The sequence below is a fragment of the Megascapheus bottae genome, chromosome 8, assembly GCF_031878675.1.
Source record: "Megascapheus bottae isolate mThoBot1 chromosome 8, mThoBot2.hap1, whole genome shotgun sequence".
Classification (NCBI taxonomy): domain Eukaryota; kingdom Metazoa; phylum Chordata; class Mammalia; order Rodentia; family Geomyidae; genus Megascapheus; species Megascapheus bottae.
The window spans coordinates 9887367-9909027 of record NC_143516.1 but is presented as its reverse complement, the minus strand read 5'-3'; the positions used below and the strand labels follow the sequence as shown (position 1 = coordinate 9909027).

At 40.5% G+C, this 21661-nt stretch overlaps 1 protein-coding gene across 2 annotated transcripts in view; it reads left to right on the top strand.

Moving 5' to 3' along the window:
* Esr1 (estrogen receptor 1) overlaps positions 1-21661 on the top strand; it is a 222633-nt gene that overhangs the window by 178904 nt on the left and 22068 nt on the right. For both annotated transcript variants that reach the window (XM_090337946.1, XM_090337947.1), the window contains exon 6: positions 14100-14233. In XM_090337946.1, coding sequence (XP_090194072.1) covers positions 14100-14233 — 134 coding nt within the window. The remainder of the gene's footprint in view (positions 1-14099; positions 14234-21661) is intronic.

The window sequence follows — 21661 nt, the reverse complement described above, 5'->3', positions numbered from 1 at the left end:
CCCCCTATTTGTAAGGAAATGGAAAGACTTGGAAAAAATAATAAGTGAAATAAGTCAGACCCAAAGGAAAATAGGCTCAATGTTTTCCCTCATTTGTAATAATTAGTACACATCTAGGACTCTCCTAGCAGAGGATTATAATAGCTCAAAACCTATATATACAAGTTCATATAGGATGAGACTGAATGAAATGAGCTCTAGGATATGGAAACAAGAGGTTTATTTTGTATGATCATTGTTCTTAATGTACTATGTTATTCCTCTTCTCTTTTTTTTTTTGCCCTTATGGTTAATCTCATGTGGTTACTATATCTGACTTTGTTACCTGGTATATTGTATATATGTTTATTTATTTATTTGAAAAAGGAAAGGGAAGTGGGGGAAACAAGATGATTGGGAGGGGGTGGGGAAAGGCAAACGGGGCCAAAAGCATGAGAAGGGGTATCAATGTGTGAGAAATAATGCACCTACTACCCGATGAATGTAACTATAACCCCTCTATACATTATTCCAACAATAAAATAAAAAATAAAATAAAAAGAAAGCGGATGTTTATTGTTACTATGCTTTCTCAAATATATATTATTAGTATTCTTTTGTAAATTAGCTATTATGCTAACATAAAGGAAGAAGAGGATAAGAACCTCCATCAGTCCTAAGGCCATCCCTTTACATCCATCCTCAACCAAGTGAGGAACCTACATCAATCACGTTTAAGTTTTCTGAAATGTGAAATGGAAATGCTTGTGGAGAGCTCTTACAAATGCATTTAGAGATTGTATGCTCAGGATAAAATGGAGTTGAAATGTTTTACCCAAGAGTCATGGGCCCAATCCTTGACATAGATGTTTGTGGAGTTTTCTATAGCATGTAATTACAACACAATAAGACTCCAAAGTATTACAATAAAATGTGGATGGGAACAAAGCAAACTACTTCCAGGACTTCATTAGCTTTCTGCAAACTGGAGATCTCACTCCATTTTCCCTGGTTCTGATTCCATTTCAACTGTGGTTGAGGTCTGGAGGACCAAAGAGGAACCAGCCGTCCTTGGAAATACTCCAGGCTGGGGAAGAAAAGATAATTATGTTTTGATAAAAGCCCAGAAATGGACTTAAGTTTGTTTACCAGTTATTTCCAAGATAATATACTATAGTGCCAATCACTGATGAGATTTTAAAATAATATTTTGCTTTTGCTTTGTAAAGAGCTTCTGAAAATTAGAGTAATGGCATTGGCTCAGGAGAGTTGTTTTAGGAGACTAAGGATGCAATTTGTATACCCAATGTGGTCTGAAGCTTTGAAAGTATTTTACAAAGCAGGGATGGAGGCAGAGGGAGAAGGAAAGCAGAGGGAGAAGAAGAGAAAGAGAGATGGAGGGAGGAAAAGAAGGAGAGATGGATGGAGAAAGAAAAAGAGAAAACCTCAACCTTGCTTTGTTATAGTAAGCAGGATGAGAAAGACACATTTCTCCACAGGAAACATCTAGACATTGTCAATGTCTATCTTGCAAGTGTCAGTAGGCAGGAGTCCAAAGGTAAAATATCTTTTGCTTGGAGCAAAAAGTGTTCATCTGGGGGCCGGGAGTTTGGCCTAGTGGTAGAGTGCTTGCCTAGCATGCACAAAGACCCAGGTTCGATTCCTCAGTAGCACATACATAGAAAAAAAGCTGAAAGTGGTGCTCTGGCTCTAGTGGTAGAGCTCTAGTCTTGCTCAGACCCTGAGTTCAAGCCCCAGGACTGGCAAAAAAAAGTGTTCATCTGGTTTTGAAGTCTCTGAAGGGCTGGTGAACTAGCTTGCTATCAGTAAAGACTGGACAATTTTGCTTAAGTTTTGCTTCCATGTCTATTAAGTACCATTGGCTCTCCCGATGGTTTCCATTTTAGCTCCAGCATGTAAAAGCAGGCATGGATCAGGGAACAATGTGCAGACCACTTCTGAGTCTATTCTTTCTTTTCATGTTTCTTGCACTATTTGGTGGGATACTTTAATTTGCTGGTTTTCCTTATTGGATTTCAAAGTGAGAAGAATCCTTGTCATAGATCAGCAGTTGAAAGAATTCCTATGTACTTAATCCTGACTTAAAAATGTAAAAATTATCTCCAAGCAAATAGATTCTGGATACTATCACATTATATGGTCATTCAAGCCTCGGTTTTAACATCATCTCCTCAAGGACAAGCTAGCTGAGACCATCCCTGTGCCAACCTGCCTGCTTCTCCCTGCTCTGTTTTGAACCATAAGCAACAGCTGCTTCTGTTTCTCTCCCTCTTCCTCCTCCTCCTCTTCCTGTTCCTCCTCCTTCTCCTCCTCCTCTTTTTCTTTTCATAGTAGGGCTTGAACTCAGGACCTCACACTTATAAGCCCTTTTTGCTCAATGCTGACATTATACCACAGAACCACAGCTCTACTTCTAGCTTTTTGTTGGTTAATTGGAAAGAAAAGTCTCATGGAACTTTTCTGTCTGGGCTGGGTTTGAACTGTGGTCCTCGGATCTCAGCCTCTGGAGTAGCTAGAACTTACATACATGAGACACCAGAAATTATCTTCATTGCATAATTATGTGTCTGGTATCTGTCTCTACCGCTCACTGTAAGCTCCACAGAAATTAAGCCACTAATGAGAACACAGCCTTTCTAATCTGGTAAAAGCTTGGCTCATGCCTACTGGACCAGTGACCAGAATCTCTAGCCTGCTGATCACAGGGATTCCAGCAGTCCTGCGATCGCTAGTACATCATGCATCTACAGGCACATAAGGTCTTATATGAAAGAAAGAGTGAAGGAAAGGCATTGATTAATTCACACATTTTTGTTCCAGTCCTGGGCTTGAGCTCAGGGCTTGAGCACTGTCCTTGAGATTTCTCAAGGCTAGAGCTCTACCACTTGATCCACCGAACCATTTCTGGCTTTTTACTATGTATATGGTACCAAAGAATTGAACCCAGGTCTTCGTACATGCTAGGCAAGCACTTTACCACTAGGCCAAACTCCTGGCTCGCAATTCACACATTTTCAATGTACATAATTGATCAGTCTCCAATACCTCATAGCACAATTTCATTTTGGTCTTCTATGTGCACAAGAAGTTTGGCCAATGGAATGACCAGATTACAAAATGTGAATTTTTATTGCGATCATCCTCTTTAGGTGTGTACTGGTATTGTTTGAATTAACCTGCCATCATTTTTTTAAAAGAGGAAGAATTGTGGATTTCTAGGGTTGGCTGGGATGATTTGTGCCTGGATTTCCAATTTCTACTCAAGAGGTAGAGATCAAAAGGATTGGGGTTCCAGGCCACAAAGAGAAAAATATTAGTGAGAATCCATCTCTACAAATAAATTGAACAGGTCATTCATATGTGATAGGTTCATGTAAGAATATCAAGGTTTAAATACAGCCCAGGAAAAATACATGAGACCTTGTCTAAAAATAAGTAAAGCAAAAAATAGGTACTTGAGGTGTGCTTAAATTGTAGAACTTCTGCCTGCTTATCAAGTATAAAGCTCTGGATTCAAATACCAGTACCACCAAAATAGAAGAAGAAGGAAAGTTTTATTTTTTTCCTACTATAAAGATTTGAAGAGATAATTCTCCTGTAAATTCCTTGTGGGCAAATTCTGGAACTAATAAATAAATAGTAATAAAAATAGAAACAACCAAAACTCAGATATTGGTGACTGTACTCTTAAAACTGCCAGGGCCTCTGTTGAACCCAGGGATTCAACCTTCTTCCTGTTTCTGTAGGTAGTCCATTGCCTTGCCAGCCTCCTGGCACCACTGGGCCTAAGGTCAGTTCTGTCAGACTCTCCAACTCCTCAACCATGCTTCTGTTTCCAAAATCCACATCTGTCTCTTCTTGGCACATTCTTCCAAACTATTTTTTTTTCAGGCTAGTTCCTGGCTCCTCAGTTTGCAAATAAAGGTCTTCTCCTGATAAGGCTCCCTCTTATCAAGGTTCCTCCTGCTGGGCTCTCTTATGAGTCCTCATCCTTTTCTTCTTTAGCATTTGGTATAATGAGTAGTTTGATTCTATTTTGTCTCTGCATGCATATGTGTTCCTTATGAACCTAGGCATTGCAGGGGGGCAAGACTGGATGTATGGGTCAGAAGTAGATGTCCAGAAACTTCAATGGCTGAGATTCTAACCCAATAAATACTGAAAATGATTCATTTTTCTTCTTTCTAATTAACAGAGTTGGCTAGTACAATGGACACAAACTACCTAATTACCCCATGGATTTCTGAAATATCCCCCCAAAAAGTGAATATCTGTAGCATTATTCCACATGGAACATACTTGATGCGGTTGTATTCAGAGACTGCTCAGGCCTCTTTTTCACTAGATATTGGAGTGGTCACAGCCATTAGAGAACTTTTCCCCAGGGATTTACTTTAGCTCTTAAGTGATATCCACTGAACAAGCAGACTCAAGTGGGTCATTATGTGCAGAGCTGCTGAAGCTCATCTCCCTTTGACAAACCATTCAGACCCAGAAGTATGTTTTACATGTGCTGAGAGAAGCATCTGTAACAACCAACTCCCGCATCCTTTTTTAAAAAAAACAAACAACCATGTTGCCACTTTAGGACCCAAAAGTATAAGAAAAGAGTACATGTTGAGGCTCATTCTATTTATTAGAAAATATCTCTTGGCTTAAGAACTCTTGTTGACTATCAACACCCTGATGTAAGAAAAGTGACTGGCAAAGAGCCTTAACTTCTATGTGACAGGTAACTTCATAAAGATAATGGGCCATTTTCTGAGTAAGTGTTACCAGCTCAAATCCACATGCATCTGTCAGATAGGTCAGTCCAACATTTCCCTTTGTCATTTTCATGACAACCATTTGCACCAGCATAGATTCGTAGAGAATCTTCATGGGTGAGAATTTATGGGTTATGTGATCTGGTTTTAGCACAAGCTCACAGTGATGCTGAGAAAGCTGATGTCCACCCTTAAAAATGGGGGTAAAGAGTGATGAAGAAGGAAGGAAGGAAGGAAGGAAGGAAGGAAGGAAGGAAGGAAGGAAGGAAGGAAGGAAGGAAGGATTCTTTTGTCTTGTACTAGAAACAAGCTTGGAGACAGGAGTAACAGCACCCTGGCTCTGGGATGATCTGGAGATAAATTGGATCGTGTGCAATAGGAATCAGTGAGTTTGTGCCTCAGTAGGATGGTCTCAGAAAATGAGATCTCCCTGAACAGATCCAATGATATTTTCTGACAGCTACGCTTATTCTTTTCTTTCTTTGGCCAACCATGGACCTCTTTATTGTGTTGCTTTATTTCTCTCATTTCCCAGGAGATGAAATCTGTTCAGTGGGCATCTATGATGGTCAGCATTTCTTGATTATAGATTCTGTGACATTGCACATAATAAAATGCAGCACAAACAGGTAAATGTGGAGTTAAACTAAGGGAATCAGAGAGCTGAAGCCATGCTTCTCTTTGGTTCCGTCACCAGGAGCTCTTAGATGTAAACATGCTTTCTGAGAACTTTGCATTTCTAAAATATGCTCTGTGCATTTGTTCCTCAGACTCTCAGGGAAGAGAGCTCTGGGTCTCTGTCTCATAGCAACTCTTCTCAAGGTAACAGACCAAGTCATTCCCACTTGAAATCCAATCTGACTAAATGAATCATGCCCCGTGGTTATATCAATTTTCTTCTAATAAGTATGAGATGATCATCTGGCTATTTCTTTACAAAAATTTCCCTATTTGTGGTTTTTTAAAATTCCATTTGCCTTTCATTCCTACCTAAGCACTACTTTCTCTAAGAGAAATGGCATTCTTGCTAGTTATTGCTGTATCTTTAGCTCATTCACCTTGACATATAGCTTGCAGAGTCCTTACTAAAGGGTACTAAGTTATAAGCATAGGATTTGACCCAAGGACATTAGGTTGACAGACGGCACAGAGAAAACTGGACTTGAGAGAGACACGTACTCTTAATGAGATTACCAAACCTATTCTGTACCTCTTGAATTATTGTCTTTGGACTCACCTTCAGAGGCAAAGGTCTCAAAGCCAACAGTCTTTGAATAATTAAAAATAAACCAGCTCTGATCATTTATCCAAGCAGTCTGGCCTTTGTCAATTCTGAGCCAGCCATTGAATCTGGGGGTTTGTTTTCATACTAGGGACCTTGGTCTTGATATTCTTAAGACTACATTTTAGTTACTCGCTTTATTTTCCATTTAGTACATCTTAACCAAAGAGTCCTCTGATGAGCACTGTCTTAGAGAAGAGGCTAGACTCTAAGCTTATCATCTAAGCCAAGCCTCTACTTCTCTCTTCCTTATTCCTGCTGAGTCTACTTAATTTTTGACACTTACTCACTCCTATTCTTTCACTGGCAATGGTTTACTGGTCAAGAACCAGTGGCTAATGCCTATGGTTCTTTCACTTTTGTAAGGATAGAAATTATATAAATTATGTTACATTGTTTGTTGCAGACAGAAATCATACAAACTTATCCTAGTAGGGGAACACTTAAATATAAGTACAGCAAAACATTGAATATCCATTCAAAAAAACACAAAGTATATTTTCATGTGCTGGTTTGGAAAGATGCCTGTTATTGGCAGTGGGAAAAATCTGGTCCAAACTGATATAATTAACCCTATCCTTTCTTTTCCAAGTTTTGGTCCTACAGTTTCAGGTTTGATTGTCATCTTTGACCATAGATAATCCTATGAAACTTTAAACTTGGCATTTTCTTTTTGTGCTGGTTGTGGGGCTTGAACTCAGGGGCTGGTTTGCTGTCCCTGAGCTCTTTGTATTCAAGGCTGGCGCTTTACCACTTGAGCCATAACATCACTTCCAGCTTTTTCTGAGTCTCCCAGATTTTCCTGCCTGGACTGGCTTTAAACCACAATCCTTCAATTTCAGCCTTCTGAATAGCTAGGAGTACTGGCGTGAGACATGAGCACCCGGCTCAACTCAGCACTTTGTAAAGAAAGTTGTCTTCTATTGACTAGCGACAAACTTCTGAGCTTCCCTCTCTCTGCTAGGTTTTTGGCTTTAAACAAAGCTTCTTCCCATTCCTCTCAGCATATAATCTCAGAGGAGTTTTCGAATCCTTCATCTGACCAGGACAAGTCATTCACCCAAGCCTAATCTTCCTTCACAAGGGATTCCCCAAATATCTTCTTCATGCCCTCTTCTTCTTATCCTCTATCTTCCCCCACCACCATTTTCTTCTCTACCTTATTCTCCCTAGCCCTGTTGGCTTTGCCTCCTTACCCTACCTGAAAACTCTTCCAGACCCTACTTCCCTCTCCCACATTCTTCTCTGCACATTACAAAAAATAATTAGATCAGAACCCTTATGGTATTGATAATGTTACCTACCCATACACTTTAATGGTCTTTCTTATGTGTCACTCCAGCAGCATCATCTGGTAAATCTCTTACCGAACACTACTGTCCTGCTGGATACCTCCTTGGAAGCTTTTTTCCTTATAAGTACCAATCTCTACCTTTTGATTTTTCACCAGGCCTCAAATAGCACTCCTCTTCTCCCATCTCTTTTTTTTTGGTTGTTGTTATATTGACACTTGTATTCATTGCTATTCTTACTGCCAAGTCTACTTATTTGTATTATATATCAAGTGTTTATGTAATTTGCCGTTTGTGTATGTATTTCACTAGTCAAACAAGTGGTAGCAATTGTAGTTGCAAGGATAACTGAAGTATGCCTTTGACATTATTAGTTGTTCTATAGATGATAGTCTGAATATCAGTAATCGGCTTACCCAAAATGTTCACATGAAACTTCTACACATATACCCAATAGTAAAATAAAACTAACTCTGTTTTAAGACTGAATCATGGAGCCAATGCAGAAATAAAGTTCAAATGCCAGTTAATGGGGGCCAGGAACTTGCCTAGCATGCACAAAGCTCTAGGTCTAATTTCTTGGTACCATATACACAGACAAAGCTAGAAGTGGTGCTGTGGCTCCAGTAGTAGAATGCTAGCCTTGAACTGAAATGTTCAGGAGCAGTACCCAGGCCCAGAGTTCAAGCTGCGCTACCAACAATAACAACAACAACAAAAACCAAGCCAGTCACTAATAAGTAAGACATCCAGAGTTCACTGTCTCAAAGATAGCTAAGCACATCTGCAAAGCATTTCTCACATAGTCACCTGTAATTACTCATCTGCTGTTCTCTCATCTATTGACTTTTTAGTTAATTACTATGGCTTAGTCTTCCTGGAACTCCCTTCCTTCTCACTCATTCAGCCCTCCTAAGATTCATACAAAATGCAAAATGCTCATTTATGCCTTTCCTTATCAGGCCAATTGGAAGGGCTCCAAACACATTGCTTTGGTGCTGTTGGTCATTCAGTAACCATGTATATGGAGAGAAATACGTCTTCACATCCTAAGTGTTTCTGTGGAGGGAATACATTCACATAACAAAGAATCTAACATTCACCCAACTTCAGCAGCTCAATGCAATAACCTTTCAGCGTTCATTCTGGTCTTGTCTAATGTTGATGTCCTCCTTTGTAGACAACCTTCTTGTGGAGGGACCCACAAGCCTTCTAGACTCTAATTCTGTCTTCTACAAGTCCTTGAGTATTTCGGACTTAGTATTCCAGGAGGTAGAGAAAGTACTGAGGAATTCAGATTCCTTTCTTAATTTTCTGCTTGCTTTCCATTGGCACGAGCCCAGTCACATGACCACTCTTTTCTGCAAGGGAATCTGGGGAATGTTGTTTAGGAGGAAATGTAGAATGACAAGGAAAAGTGCTTTGGTGAACACAACAATCTTTGCCATTGGCTACCCAAATATGCACATTCTTCATTGTCCCAAAGTCACTGCCACCATAGCATCCAGCTCACAGGTTTTTCAATGGTGTGCAGGGTTTTCCATCAAGCTTAAGATATAACTCCTATGGTCTTCTAGCAAAATTGCTGCAGTAAAAAGTTGCATTCAGAAAAATAGTAGAAGGGGAGATTTAGGTGCTATATATTTCTGATGGGCAGTCTTGAAGTGGTAATCTACTCTAAGACACTAGAAAATTCTTTGGGACTTAATATTTTTGTACATGTGATCTAAAAGGACTCAGACTCTTTTCCTAGACATAACTCAGTAGAATGACGTTCTTCAGTCTATTTTATTGTTTATTTTTTATTAAAGAATTTAGTAACATTGCTTTTCACATCATATTTCAAATGTCATGCTTAATAAACAAGTATTCAAGAAGGGAATCTCTATGTATAATCACTGACACGTAGATTTTAGAACATAATTAAAATTAAGCTGAGGGTTTGTATGTCATAGATACATATTAATCTATATAATAAAACATTATGTCTATAGAGTATATAGCCTGTCATATATTTTTATGTCTAAGTAGTTATGTTTATATCTCCAACATCATGTCCATAACCTTGGGTTCCCAAATATTGAGTCATTGCTCTTGTACTGTTTGCATTGTTTATTTTTGACAGATAAAATTGTATATAATTGCAGTGTACCACATGTTGCTTTTAAATAGGCATACATTATGGAATGGATAAATAAAGCTAATTAACATAAGAATTTTTGTTGCATTCTTATCCTCTCTAGGCAATTTTCATATTTACTCTGCTTTGCTATGAGTTACATTTACCATGTTGTGCAATGCATCACTTAAACTCACTCTTCTTGTCTAACAGTGTCTTGACCAACGTTCCCTAGATACCAACCCCTTTGTCTGCAGCCTCTGCTGGCTGCCAGCCTACTCTGGGCCTCTATCAGTTAGGCTTACTTAAATTCCACCTACAGGTGTGATCATATGGTATTTGTCTCTTTCTATATCTTAGTTATTGTGAATAATACTTCAGGAAACAATAGAGTAAAAACATCAGTTCAACTGGGTTATGCATTTCTTTTCAGTTTCACACACAGTGGTGAGTTTGATGGATCACACCTCAATTCTATTTTCAATTTTTTTGAAGTTTCTACATGCCATTTTCCATATATTGTACCAGTTTATACTCCTACCAGTAGTGTATAAAAATTCCCTTTCCCCCACATCCTTTTGGCCTTCCCCCATGATTTGTTAATGACTCCCTGGAGGCTATTTGAAGCAATAAGTTTGGATGAGGCCAAAATACAATCTGTTGTTACTTTGCCTGGGACCCAGTTACAACCATTCTGCTAGATCTCAAAGGGTTGTTTTCAGGACTCCTGAGAGAATCAAAAGCCACAGAGGCTCAAGTTCCTTGAGTGCTGTGGAGTTTGATAATGTCCTTCTATGTGCTCAAAATCATGTCTGTATTATTCAAAATTCCTAGTACAATATAAGCAGTGTATCCTAGTTGTTGTACTATGCTGTATAGGGAATAATAGCAAAGAAAATAAAATTCACATTCAAAAGAGGTGCATCTAAAACAGTCCTAACCACAGAGTGCACAACCAATGGCAGCTAAGGCCACAGATGAGGGACTCTGGATGTGAAGAGAAATCCTATGGGGACTTTCACACTGAAGACCCTTTGCACGTTCATCTCAATATTTCTTGGCTAGATGTGAGCTTGTAAAACAGTTATTGATCTTTGATTCCCCCTCCCTGCTTTCTCTGATTCCTGCTTGAGAATAACTCAGTGCTTGCCTGTATTTGCCTCTTTCACATAATTCCTTACTGACGGCAGCCACTGTACCCATGGTACCCCACGCCTGTGACTTCCTGACTACTCCTTCAGGTATGTGGTCTGCTTATCAACTTATTTCAGACCAGACATTTTGCAATCATTTCCCAAGGCCCTTTAGATTGCTGTAGACTGCTTCCCTGAAACCTTTCTTTAAGGAAGTAAACATTTCGTATGGCAGTAAGCCACTTCCTGTTCTAATGTCTTTCTTGGTCACAATGATTTAATCATATCTTAATCAATTTATAACCTGCTTTGGGCTAGGCTGTCTAGCTATACATTCAGGAACAGGTAGAATGATTAATGCAAGACCACACAATAAACGAAGCACCAAGATTTGAACCCAGGCATCTGGACTCCCAAGTCTAAACCACTTTCATTTAAACATTCACATCTTGCAAGACATATTGTTTCCAATTTCCCATTTTTAGCACTTTTCTTCTCTTTCACAAGTTTATATACAACTCAGGTCCTTTATCATATAAATATTTATGCCATCACAGTTTCTCAGAGCATGTGCTGAGAGATGTTTATGCCCTAAAAAAATACTGAAGTTTTTAAAATACAACCATTCTCGCCACTGTTGATTTTGAAACAACATCTTAATTTATAACTCTGTTTTCTTACCATACTGTTCCATTTTTTTCAGGACAACTAAATTAAATGTCTTCTCACTTTCCGTTTATCAATTTCCTTTTTATACAAAGAGAGGCTAATGGGCAGCTTTCTATTTTGGAAGATGGGTTTGTGAGGACGCACGGCACAGACTGATCATTAGAGATGTTTATTTGTCATGAGGAGGGAATGGTTACCCTTGGACTTCCATTTTTATGGAGTAGAAAGTTCTAGAACCTCCATGAGCAAATGTTCTCTCAAGGCCTGTTGCACTTATGTGCAGGTAGAAGAAGGTTAGTGGCAGAATGAGGCTCCCCACAAGGGGATTTCAAGGTGATCTGAGAAGCAGACGGTGATAATTGCTGACGGAGTTCGTCATTGCAGGCTGTCACGTCTCACAGCGGGAGTCATGGGTTGCTCTGCCTGGTAAACTACTTCTTCTGATCTATGAGTGATGCTGTGCTTCCTGTAAAAATACATCTCGCTTTCTACATCCCACGTGTTTCTCAGTCTCAGGAGCATCTCGGGGTTTCAGACTAAACTTGTCAGGAGAGGAGACTAATGTCTCTTCTCGACTCTTAATATTCACCTGATTTTTAATACTGTGGGTGGTTGTATCCAGTCCCTTAAAAAAATAAGTGTAGTGCTTAGTGTGATTTCCTTCTTGGGGTTAAGATAGAACACTGGAGCAAGACTTGAGACACAGAGGACTGACCACGTTGCGTAATGACCTCTGTCAAACATGGGAGAGTCCTTTGCATTGGGCTGGTGACAAGTGCCTCAAAGTCCACAGAAATTGGTGGCAAATTGTAAGCTGACACATCCCCCTGTTACATAGCTCACATTGCCACCTTTGTCAAATTGTAATGATATTGAGGAACAATCCCTGGGTACCACATCATCAGCCAGTCATTTGCCTTCAGTCACCATGCTAGGATTTACTGAAAATATCATTGGAATCATACAAGCATATTATTTTTATGTGTTATACAAATAATGGATCAACAAAGTTGTTCCCATTGGAAAAGGCAGTGAGTTTATTCTTATGGAGGTAGTGTAAACTCTTAGCCTCTTACAGTGTAGGATAGAAGGTTAAATCTTGATCATAATTCATATCATAATTCAAACATATGAAACATATATGTTCCACCCACCAAGGCCAGCTCCAGGGTCCCCCCATGCTGTCTCTATGATCGGTGGTTATTTTACATCTTCTCTTTTATTCTCTAAAGGACACACACACACACACACACACACACACACACACACACACACACACACCACGAATGAAATCTAAATCGAGAACTGGAGATACACACTGTCTCTGAGAACATAGTCTCTCTCTTCTAGTGGGTAGTATGGGACAAACATCCCTCACTGACAAACAACAATTCCTGGTAGGATGGATGGCTCACCAGTCAAAAGGAGCTGAGAACAAAACTCTCTGGAAGAGTTAGGAAGGAACTCCTCATGGGAAGGAGAAGGGAGAAGGGAGAAGGGGGAGGAGGAGGAGGAGGAGGAGGAGGAGGAGGAGGAGGAGGAGGAGGAGGAGGTGGTGGAGGAGGAGGAGGAAGAAAAAGGAGGAAGAACCAGAGGAGGAGGAGGAGGAGGGAAAGAAGGTTGCAAAGCCTAACTTTCTCAGTTTCTGACTGAACTTTTGCTCACAGCAGGTGAGCAGGCTCTCTCCCACACTGAGCCATCGCCCCCTGCCCGTGTGCAGTCTGTTAAGTAAATAGAGACTCTCCACTGGGAAAGGAACATTTCTCTATTTTGGCTATGAGTTGTTATTTTTAAAACTTCATGCTCCAAACATTTCCATCTATCCCTGCTTGTTTTTTTCACTAGGGAGATTTTTTTTCTCACTTAAAAAAATTAGACTACATGACAAACAAAACTCCTTTCAATACAATATCCTCCCTTAGAGCTAACATACCTTTAGTCTGACCATGGCACATTCATTCATTGAGTAATACAGCTTTGACAGTTTCCTCTCTGCTTCTGTGCATCCAGATTTCCACAGTCAAAGCAAAATGCACATGGCCTTTTGTCTTCTCTGTTTCAGGACAAATAGCCAACCTCTCCCTTTATGGATGTCTCTTTCTCTACTACCAGTATATCTGTAGCTAGTACTTACATGCCATCTCTGTGTCTTGCCACATTCTACTCAGCATTTTGCATAAAAATGCACAATAAACTCTTGAGAATTCCATGGTAAATGCTTTCATATCCACACAGTTCTAATTTGGGTAGATATGAAGACTTAGTGTCAGCTTGAACGCCACCTGTAGGCAAACCCAATACCCACTGCCCTCTTGTAACAACAGCGGTCCTAGTCCAATGGCACTCCACACTTATTAAAGCTTTTCCTGAGTTTCAAATGTTTTGCAAAGCACACCTGTGGGCACTTAAGTGAAGCCTATGTGTAGTTGTAGGGAAGAAACACTTTATTTTTTCTGTGAACAACTATAATGTCTAAACTATGGCAGCAAATCTATAAAAACATTTTATTAGATAAAATTGTTATCTGAACCACAATCATTTTTATCTATTGAAAAATACCATGTTTAACACAGTAGTTTTGGCAGTTGTGTAAGACATCTTTCTTTTAAGGAGATAAAATGGGAATCTTTTCTTTATAGAAGACCTTTATGGGCTTTATGGATGTTTTATTGATGGAAGACCTTCTCCTACTCAAATGAATGTTCATCATCTGTGAGGAGAAAGGGCTATAGATTTCCATGAACAGGATTGGAGCTGGTAGACTTTTATGAATGTGAACCTTGTATCCTCTGGGAGCTTTTTCTGTGCTTTAATGCCTTGTACACTTTGTTTTCGTAGGAATCAGGGTAAATGTGTAGAGGGCATGGTGGAGATCTTTGACATGTTGCTGGCCACGTCGACTCGGTTCCGTATGATGAATCTGCAGGGAGAGGAGTTTGTGTGCCTCAAATCTATCATTTTGCTTAATTCTGGTGAGTTGACACAAGAGCTTACTGCTGGGTTACTGGAAAAGAATATTTACATGTGTTTATTTTTTATGCAGATAAAATATGCCCACCACCCAAAATATAATGTCATCTACTGAAAGAAATGACAAACATTGACTATAACTTATCATCCTTATAGATTACTTAAGAGAGACAGAGTCATGTTGATCAAATACAATGGGTGAAAAATTGATACTTTAGTACTGGATACTGGTGGCTCACCCTTCTGATCCTAGCTACTCTATGGAGTTTTGAGATCTGACGATCATAGTTCAAAGCCACCTGGGGCAGAAAAATCTGGGACATTCTTATTTCTAATTAACTATTTGAAAGTGGAAAGTGTTGCTGTGGCTTGAATTTTTTTAATTGTTTTTGTTTTAGCAAAAATGCAAAGGGAAAGCAAGCTCTCTGAACTTGATTTCAAGCCTCAGTTTTGGCACACACACACACACAAAATAACATTTGTATATTGAATCAAATGTTTAATTTTTGTTGAAATATTTTCCCTCCATTCACAGATATGGGGACTTGTTTCATTTTTAAAAGGTAAATGTGTGTAGACATATATTTCATATATTTGCATATGAGAAAGTAAGTAGACCAAGTGACTCCAGCTTGAAATTGTGACCTGGGGATTAGATGCCTAAATTAGTGGCAGAGCTTGCATTCATAGGGCCCTGGGTTCAATCCCCAGGGTCACTAGGAAAAACTTACAAGCAATTCCAAATTCTAGATAGTAATGAGAGAAGGTTACTTGAGACAGACTCGTGTCCCTGGTTGAAACTGATTAGTTAAAATATAGTTTGCTTGAACAACCAAACAATAATAGCCCTATCCCAAACTGGGAACTGTGGAATGTGGGGAATGGATACCATGGACCTCCTTTGTTCTATTGGCCTATCCCTCCCATCCTGGAGACCCTCTTGTGTATTCATTTGAGGGACCTTAGCCAGGAGCAGCATCTGTTTTGTTCTGCTAGTCTGTTTTGCTTCTACAAGGAGACTGGGGGTTTGCCTAGCTGGAAATGGTGGCTTGTTTTGAACTAACACTTTACTCCTCCCAGAGTCTCTATGGGCCCCAGAGGAACTAACTCTGCAGCCCCAGGCCTCCAGGCCTGTAGGTCCTCAGAGGCGTCAGCTGCACATCGTGCCCATATTTCATGGTCATATAGAAGTCACCACTGTTTGGAATCCTTAGGCTTGCTTTAGTTCCTTACAGCATTATATACAGTCTCTGGTTCCTCAGCTACAACTCTGTTGCTTGTGTGATCACGTACATAGAAAATGAATGCTTCCTCCTCTTTCCTCATATTTGTCTCTTTTCAGTGAATGCCAATCCCTTCCATCTCCCCTGACAATTTTCCACTTTCTCTTCTCCACCAATGCTAGTAGCCCATATTGCTTAATGGTTATCACAGCAATCATTCTCACTTATCAACCGAGAAATGGAAATTGGTACTATTTGCACTAGGCCAGGCCTGAATTACAGAGGGAAGTTCCATGAAAAATAATGTGATCCGCACTAAGGAAGTGATTACCACTCCATTCAAGTTTCTGGTTGCACTCACATGCATTGTGCTTTTCATTTGAGTCATTTGTCCCGTACGTTGAAGGGTCCAGGTCCCACAATGGCTCTTTATTGGACGAGAGTTCTGGGAGCAATGCCACTCGGCTGCACAGTGCCAGGTCCCGAACCTGCTCCTTCTTCAGTGGAGGGCTGGCACGTGTGGATGGCATTCCTGTGAGCAATCTGTTAACTTCAGGGACAATTGGCCTAACAATTGTTGGGACTCCTGGGCCCCCCCTACTTTAACTAGGAAAGAAGACCTCAGACATAAAAGTGAAATTATCCAGTTATATAATCCACTCAAGTAGCCACTCTGATATTAGTAATGAAAAATATTTTTTTCCAATCCATATAAACTTTCCTTACTGGGGTTTATTTTTTTTGGTCTCTGTTCTTGTCATGGTTCACTTAAAAGATATTACACAGAAGAAAGTCAAGTTTCTTGCCATAAAGTCATTAGGTCAAACATTAGATCATCTCACCATCAAACCTTAGATTTATTGACCCAAATACGGGATTTCTCAATGTAGGATTTGCTGCTTTCATACTCTGTCCTGCAGTCTTTTCTCTCAGGATCTTCTGTGTATCTGCTTACTTCTGAAGGGTTCGGTCACTGTTTTGGAGTAAGAGGCATTGTGTGCTGCCAGAATTATCTCGAGATAACAGGGCAGCAACCTGGTTTTTCCATCAAGGACAGGGCAGCTGACTTGGGAGAGTGGTGATAGAGCTGAAGCAGTGTCCTAAACCTGCAGTGAACAAAGCTAGTCAACTCACCACAAAATGCGTTCTGTGCTGGAGAGGCTGGTCCAATGCCGAACACTGCTTTGCGTGTCTTATAGTGTTTCCTGGAAAACAGGGATCAGAGAAGACGAGACTGAGACAGTCCTACCTGCGATGTCTAGAGCCTGTGGCAGAGAGGAAAGGTAGTCTGAAGAAGGGAAGTGTTCCTCATTCACAGTCTGTTTCCCTCTCAAAACCTAATCAATTCATTGCACTGAGCTAAGGCAACACCAGACCTATCAGGAGACAGATTACAAAATGACTCCATGAATGTTGACAGAATCCCCAACTGGCATGATTCTGAAAACCTGAGCTAGAAGAAGCCATCCCTGGCAGAACTTTGGAAAAACACAGGGAAGGGAGGAGTGTCAGGCTTTGTAGTAAATCCCCATCACCTGCCTCTGAGGAGCCTGGATTCTCCTGGGGCTGAGGCACAGAAAAAATTGCACAGTTCAGCAAAATAAAGCACCAGGAAGTAGGTATTTGAAAGGGTTGGGATGAGGTCAAGGGGAAAGGGGTGGACAAATGAAGAAAAGAGAGAGAGAGAATGTAGTCAAGAACCTAATATAGCCTATAAAGTAAGTGAGTGAGGGAAGAGATGGGGAAGAAAGGGCTGGGTGAGAATGCTGAAAAGGGTGTGATATCAAGATGAGCACAGGTGGCTCACACCTGTAATCCTAGCTACTCAGGAGGTTGAGAGCTGAGGATCAAGGTTCAAAATCACCCCGGGCATGAAGGTCTTTGAGACTCTTATCTCCAGTTAACCACCAGAAAATGGAGTGGCACTGTGGCTCAAGTGCCAGAGCGCTGGCCTTGAGCTGAAGATCTTAGGGACAGTGCTGAAGCTGAGTTAAAGCCCCTAATGGACCAAAAAAAAAAAAAGGAATAATTGAAGAAAAGACAACTCCTTGAAGATAATCAAAATTAACTGGTTGACTGAAGAAAAACAAAATATAAACGAGGACCTAGTAGGAATACCTTTCTGGGTATTTTGAGGGACTCTCCATGTTCTTCCCAGCTGCTTGGAAGCTATTTGTCAATGTATCTGCCTCATTTAAAACAGATTGATTACTTTGCTTACAAAAGCCCAGGATTATCTATAAGGCCATGCATTGCTTTTCCCCACGAAAGGACAGACGCATTCCTGGTCAATTCAAGATCAGTGCAAAAATAGCAAAATCAGTGCCAGCTTCAAGACATCCTGAGAACTAGCTGGAAATAGTTCAAGAGGAGAGAGAAGATGAACAGAGCAGATGAACTCAGAGCAGAAGCTGGTAGAGAAACAGCCAGTGGGAGGAAGGATGAGGAGTTGCAGCCACAAAAGGGAGGCTGAGAAGGAGGCTCTGTGCCTGTTTTTTGTCCTCCTGCTTCTCATCTGACTGCAAAGCCTCCTCAGGACCATGCAGATAATTGGAATATGTCTATGGCTGGCTTAAAGGTCACCTTATTTGGGAAGCTAGGGGTATTTCTCCTGTCCATCATGAATCTTCTTTTTCTGGAATGTTCCAGTACTTCGACTCTATAACCACGTGTTTTAGCATTAACTAGCTGGTTGATTTCCTTTATCTATTCAGAATTCACACTTGTTTTTCAGTTATTCAATGTTTATTAAGTTCTTGTGTGTGTGTGTGTGTGTGTGTATGTGTGTGTGTGTGTGTGTGTGTGTGTGTGTGTGTGTGTGTGTGATGGGGCTTGAACTCGGCCAGGGCGCTGTCCCTGAGCTCTTCAGCTCAAGGCTACCACCCTACCCTTAAGCCAATCCCCACTTCCCATTTTCTAGAAGTTAATTGGAGATAAGAGTCTCAGGTCCTTTTGTACCCAGCCTGGCTTTGAACCTTGATCCTCAGATCTCAGCCTCCTGAGTAGCTAGGATTATAGGCATGAGCTACCGTAGCTGGCTTAAGTTCTTTTTAATATCGGTTGACTTTCTACTATAATCTTTATACCAACCATACAAAAATGAATGTCACAATTCTGTGGATTTCTTTAACTTTTTTTTAACTCAACTTCTTCTTTAGACAAACATGGTTTAATTTCTCTTTAAAAAAAAATCACCATCCTCTTTGTTTTTCTCATAATCTTTGAACTGTGGGCTGTCAAAAAAGTATCCCCCTGGCATTAATAGATGCTAAACGTCGTAGGGGGAACTTGGAAAGTTCTCATTTGTCTCAGGCTGTTGTGACCATTCTGAAATAGATCATTCCTTTCTGTCAACTACATCTCCAGATATCAACTATTAGGCAAAAAAAAAAAAAGCAAAAAACAGGGGCCAGGCTCTAGGGTTGTTACAGATAAAGAGGCAGTGATGTAGAAAGTGTCTAATGAATCTCAAGGGACACAGGTGACCCCTGCTAATGACAGTGCCCTCCTCCCTGGCTTGAACCAAGTGGAGCCATGTCTTCCACTATACATTGCACACCACCTATTGCGAGGTTAAAATTCTGCAGTGAGGTTCGTCAGAGCCTCCAGGGTAACAATACTTGAGACTGTTCAGTTTTGCTTGTGAATTGTGTGTGAAACAATGGCTAAGAAGTGATTTCCTGATGAAAGACCTGGGTGGAAGCTGTGGCGACCCCCTGCAGAAGCTCTGCCCAGGGGTCACTAGTGGGTCTGATGCCCATTGCTCAGTGGTTTCACTTGAAATCCCCTCCTCCTCATCAGTGAGTGTTTCTTTTTTAATATATATTTTTATTATAATTAATAGAAGGGTTACGTTATATTCACCAGATAGAAGATGCATTCCTTAATAATCATTGCTACCCCTTCTCATGTTGTACAAGGGAGGTTCGCTTTACACACTCAGATTTACAAACAAGGCACCTTGATCACAATACACCCACTGTGTCATGCACCATTCCCAAACCAACCTCAACAATCTTTATGCTTTTCTTTCATAGTCACACACGTCCACAAATTGCATAGCCCACACTCGCCTTCATCTCTTCCCCTCCCTACCAATACCCATGCTCCAGAGAGGGTCTGTTTTATATGTATTAAAAGTATTTTTAGGTGTGTCATCCTGTTATATCATACATGTTTACTCAGTGCTTTAATCAGATTCACCCTGTCATCTATTTTCCAGTTGCCCCTGCTCCACTCTCCCTGTTATTCAAGAGCTTTCAGTGAGTGACCTTTGCTGGTTTTTCCTCTTTATCCCTGTTCTGCCTCAAATATTCTAATATTCTCTTTCCTCCCCTGATCTGTAATCTCCTCTAACTCTCCCAGAATTACAAATATGTGTCACACACACACACACACACACACACACTTTTTTATATCTACAATTTTTTTGACCACAAGTCTACTTCAGTCTCTGATAACTTTGTCAAGGAGGCCCCAGTCAGCTCCTGACCCCAGCTCCTCTGGCTCTCTGCCCACTGTACATCTTCTTTTTTCTCCTGACCAAGTCCAGCTACCCAGAAGTCTCTGTGCCTGCTGGCTTCCTGGATGAGGAGTGACAGGAGCAACTGTGCCATTGAAATATAGTAGCTTTGATTGCCTGTTCATCTGAAGCTCATCTTCAGGCAATATTGTCTGTCATTTGATGGAATAAGGAAGAATGAGAGCCTAAGTCCATACATATTAAAAACTCTAGGTGAAACTTCAGAGGAGAAGGGATTCAAGGGGATGAGGATACACGAGTGTATGTGTTAGGTGTGAATTTTAAGTGGATAGCAGCCATTGTCATCTAGTTCTTTGTTAACATGGCTGTGTTATCTTCATGGTTTCCTGATTTAAAAAAAAACACATGATATTGAAGTCAATGAAATCTAGTTTGCTCTTTCTGTCTTCGTCACAGGCCACATTCTGGTCAAAGCAGCATTTATTTCATGACTCATTATTACAAGCTCTCATCACAAAGAGTATTTCCTCTCTGTGGAGCGGAATTATTTGTCCTTACTCTGTATTATTAGACAGCTAGAGTGTTTATATTTTTAAATTCAGAAATAAGACAATGATTCAGAGAATGCCTATATTTAGATGGCAGCACATTTGAAAAGTATATTGATTACAAACACTGAGTATCATTAAGTCTGAGCTTTGAAGACTCCTGACAGGCACAGGCCTTGGGAATCAAGAATGGACACATTGTGAGATTTTCTCCTTGTTGCCACACTGGAAAAGGTTTGATTATATTATCTCTTGAGTTCACTTGTAATACAAGATTCCTCTCCAAGGAGTCTACTTATTGTCATTATTTTGTACTAACTAGCACTTCATAATTATTAAGTGGTTTATTGTCTTCTCTCTGGCAGACTGGATCCTGCAAAGTGTTGATTCAATTTTTAGAGCTTTCCTGGGCAATCACCTTCTGATGTGGCACTGAATGAACTTCAAGGCCTCTATTAATTTCCAGAAAATGTGGCATGATTGTCATTGGTCCTGTTCCTTGACTCTCTCAACATTTCCTTTTTCCCTCCTTACGTTGTAATCCCCTTTAAGTCTCAGAATTAGAAACATGCTACACACACACACACACACACACACACACACTTAAAAGAATAGACCACAAGTCTATATATCTAATTCTGGAGAACTGGAATTCAAGAGAAGTGACTGCCACTCACTTCACAGTATGGCGGTGGTCCAGTGGCTTACAAACGTAGACTGTTCCACAGACCATGTGTGGGGCACTTTAACAAGGCTTGCTACCTAAGGTTTATTTGCAAATCTACTCTCTACTTTTTTCTTGACAAAGTAACATGTGGCCACTGGCAGCTGTGGTTCAGACAGGCCCCAGCAGCACTTATAAAGCAGGGCAGTCTTCTGCGGCATCCATATTTTGGTGTTTCTACAAGTGCGCAGACGCAAGGAGGAGTTCTGAGGCTCTGCTGACTTCCATCCAGAGTTCAAAGGGGAGCCTGAGAGGCCAAGTGGACTTAGCCTTTATCGTGAATCTGCTGGATTAATGCCTCAAGGGGTCCCAGGAGAAGAGATTGAACAGGAACCCCAGAAAGACAGAGCTAGCAGCAATGTGCAACATCCCCTTGGGAAAGCTGCAGGCAGTGTCAGTGTGAGAAGTCAGCCTATGACTCAGAGCCATGAGTACAGGGCTGCCTGAGGCTT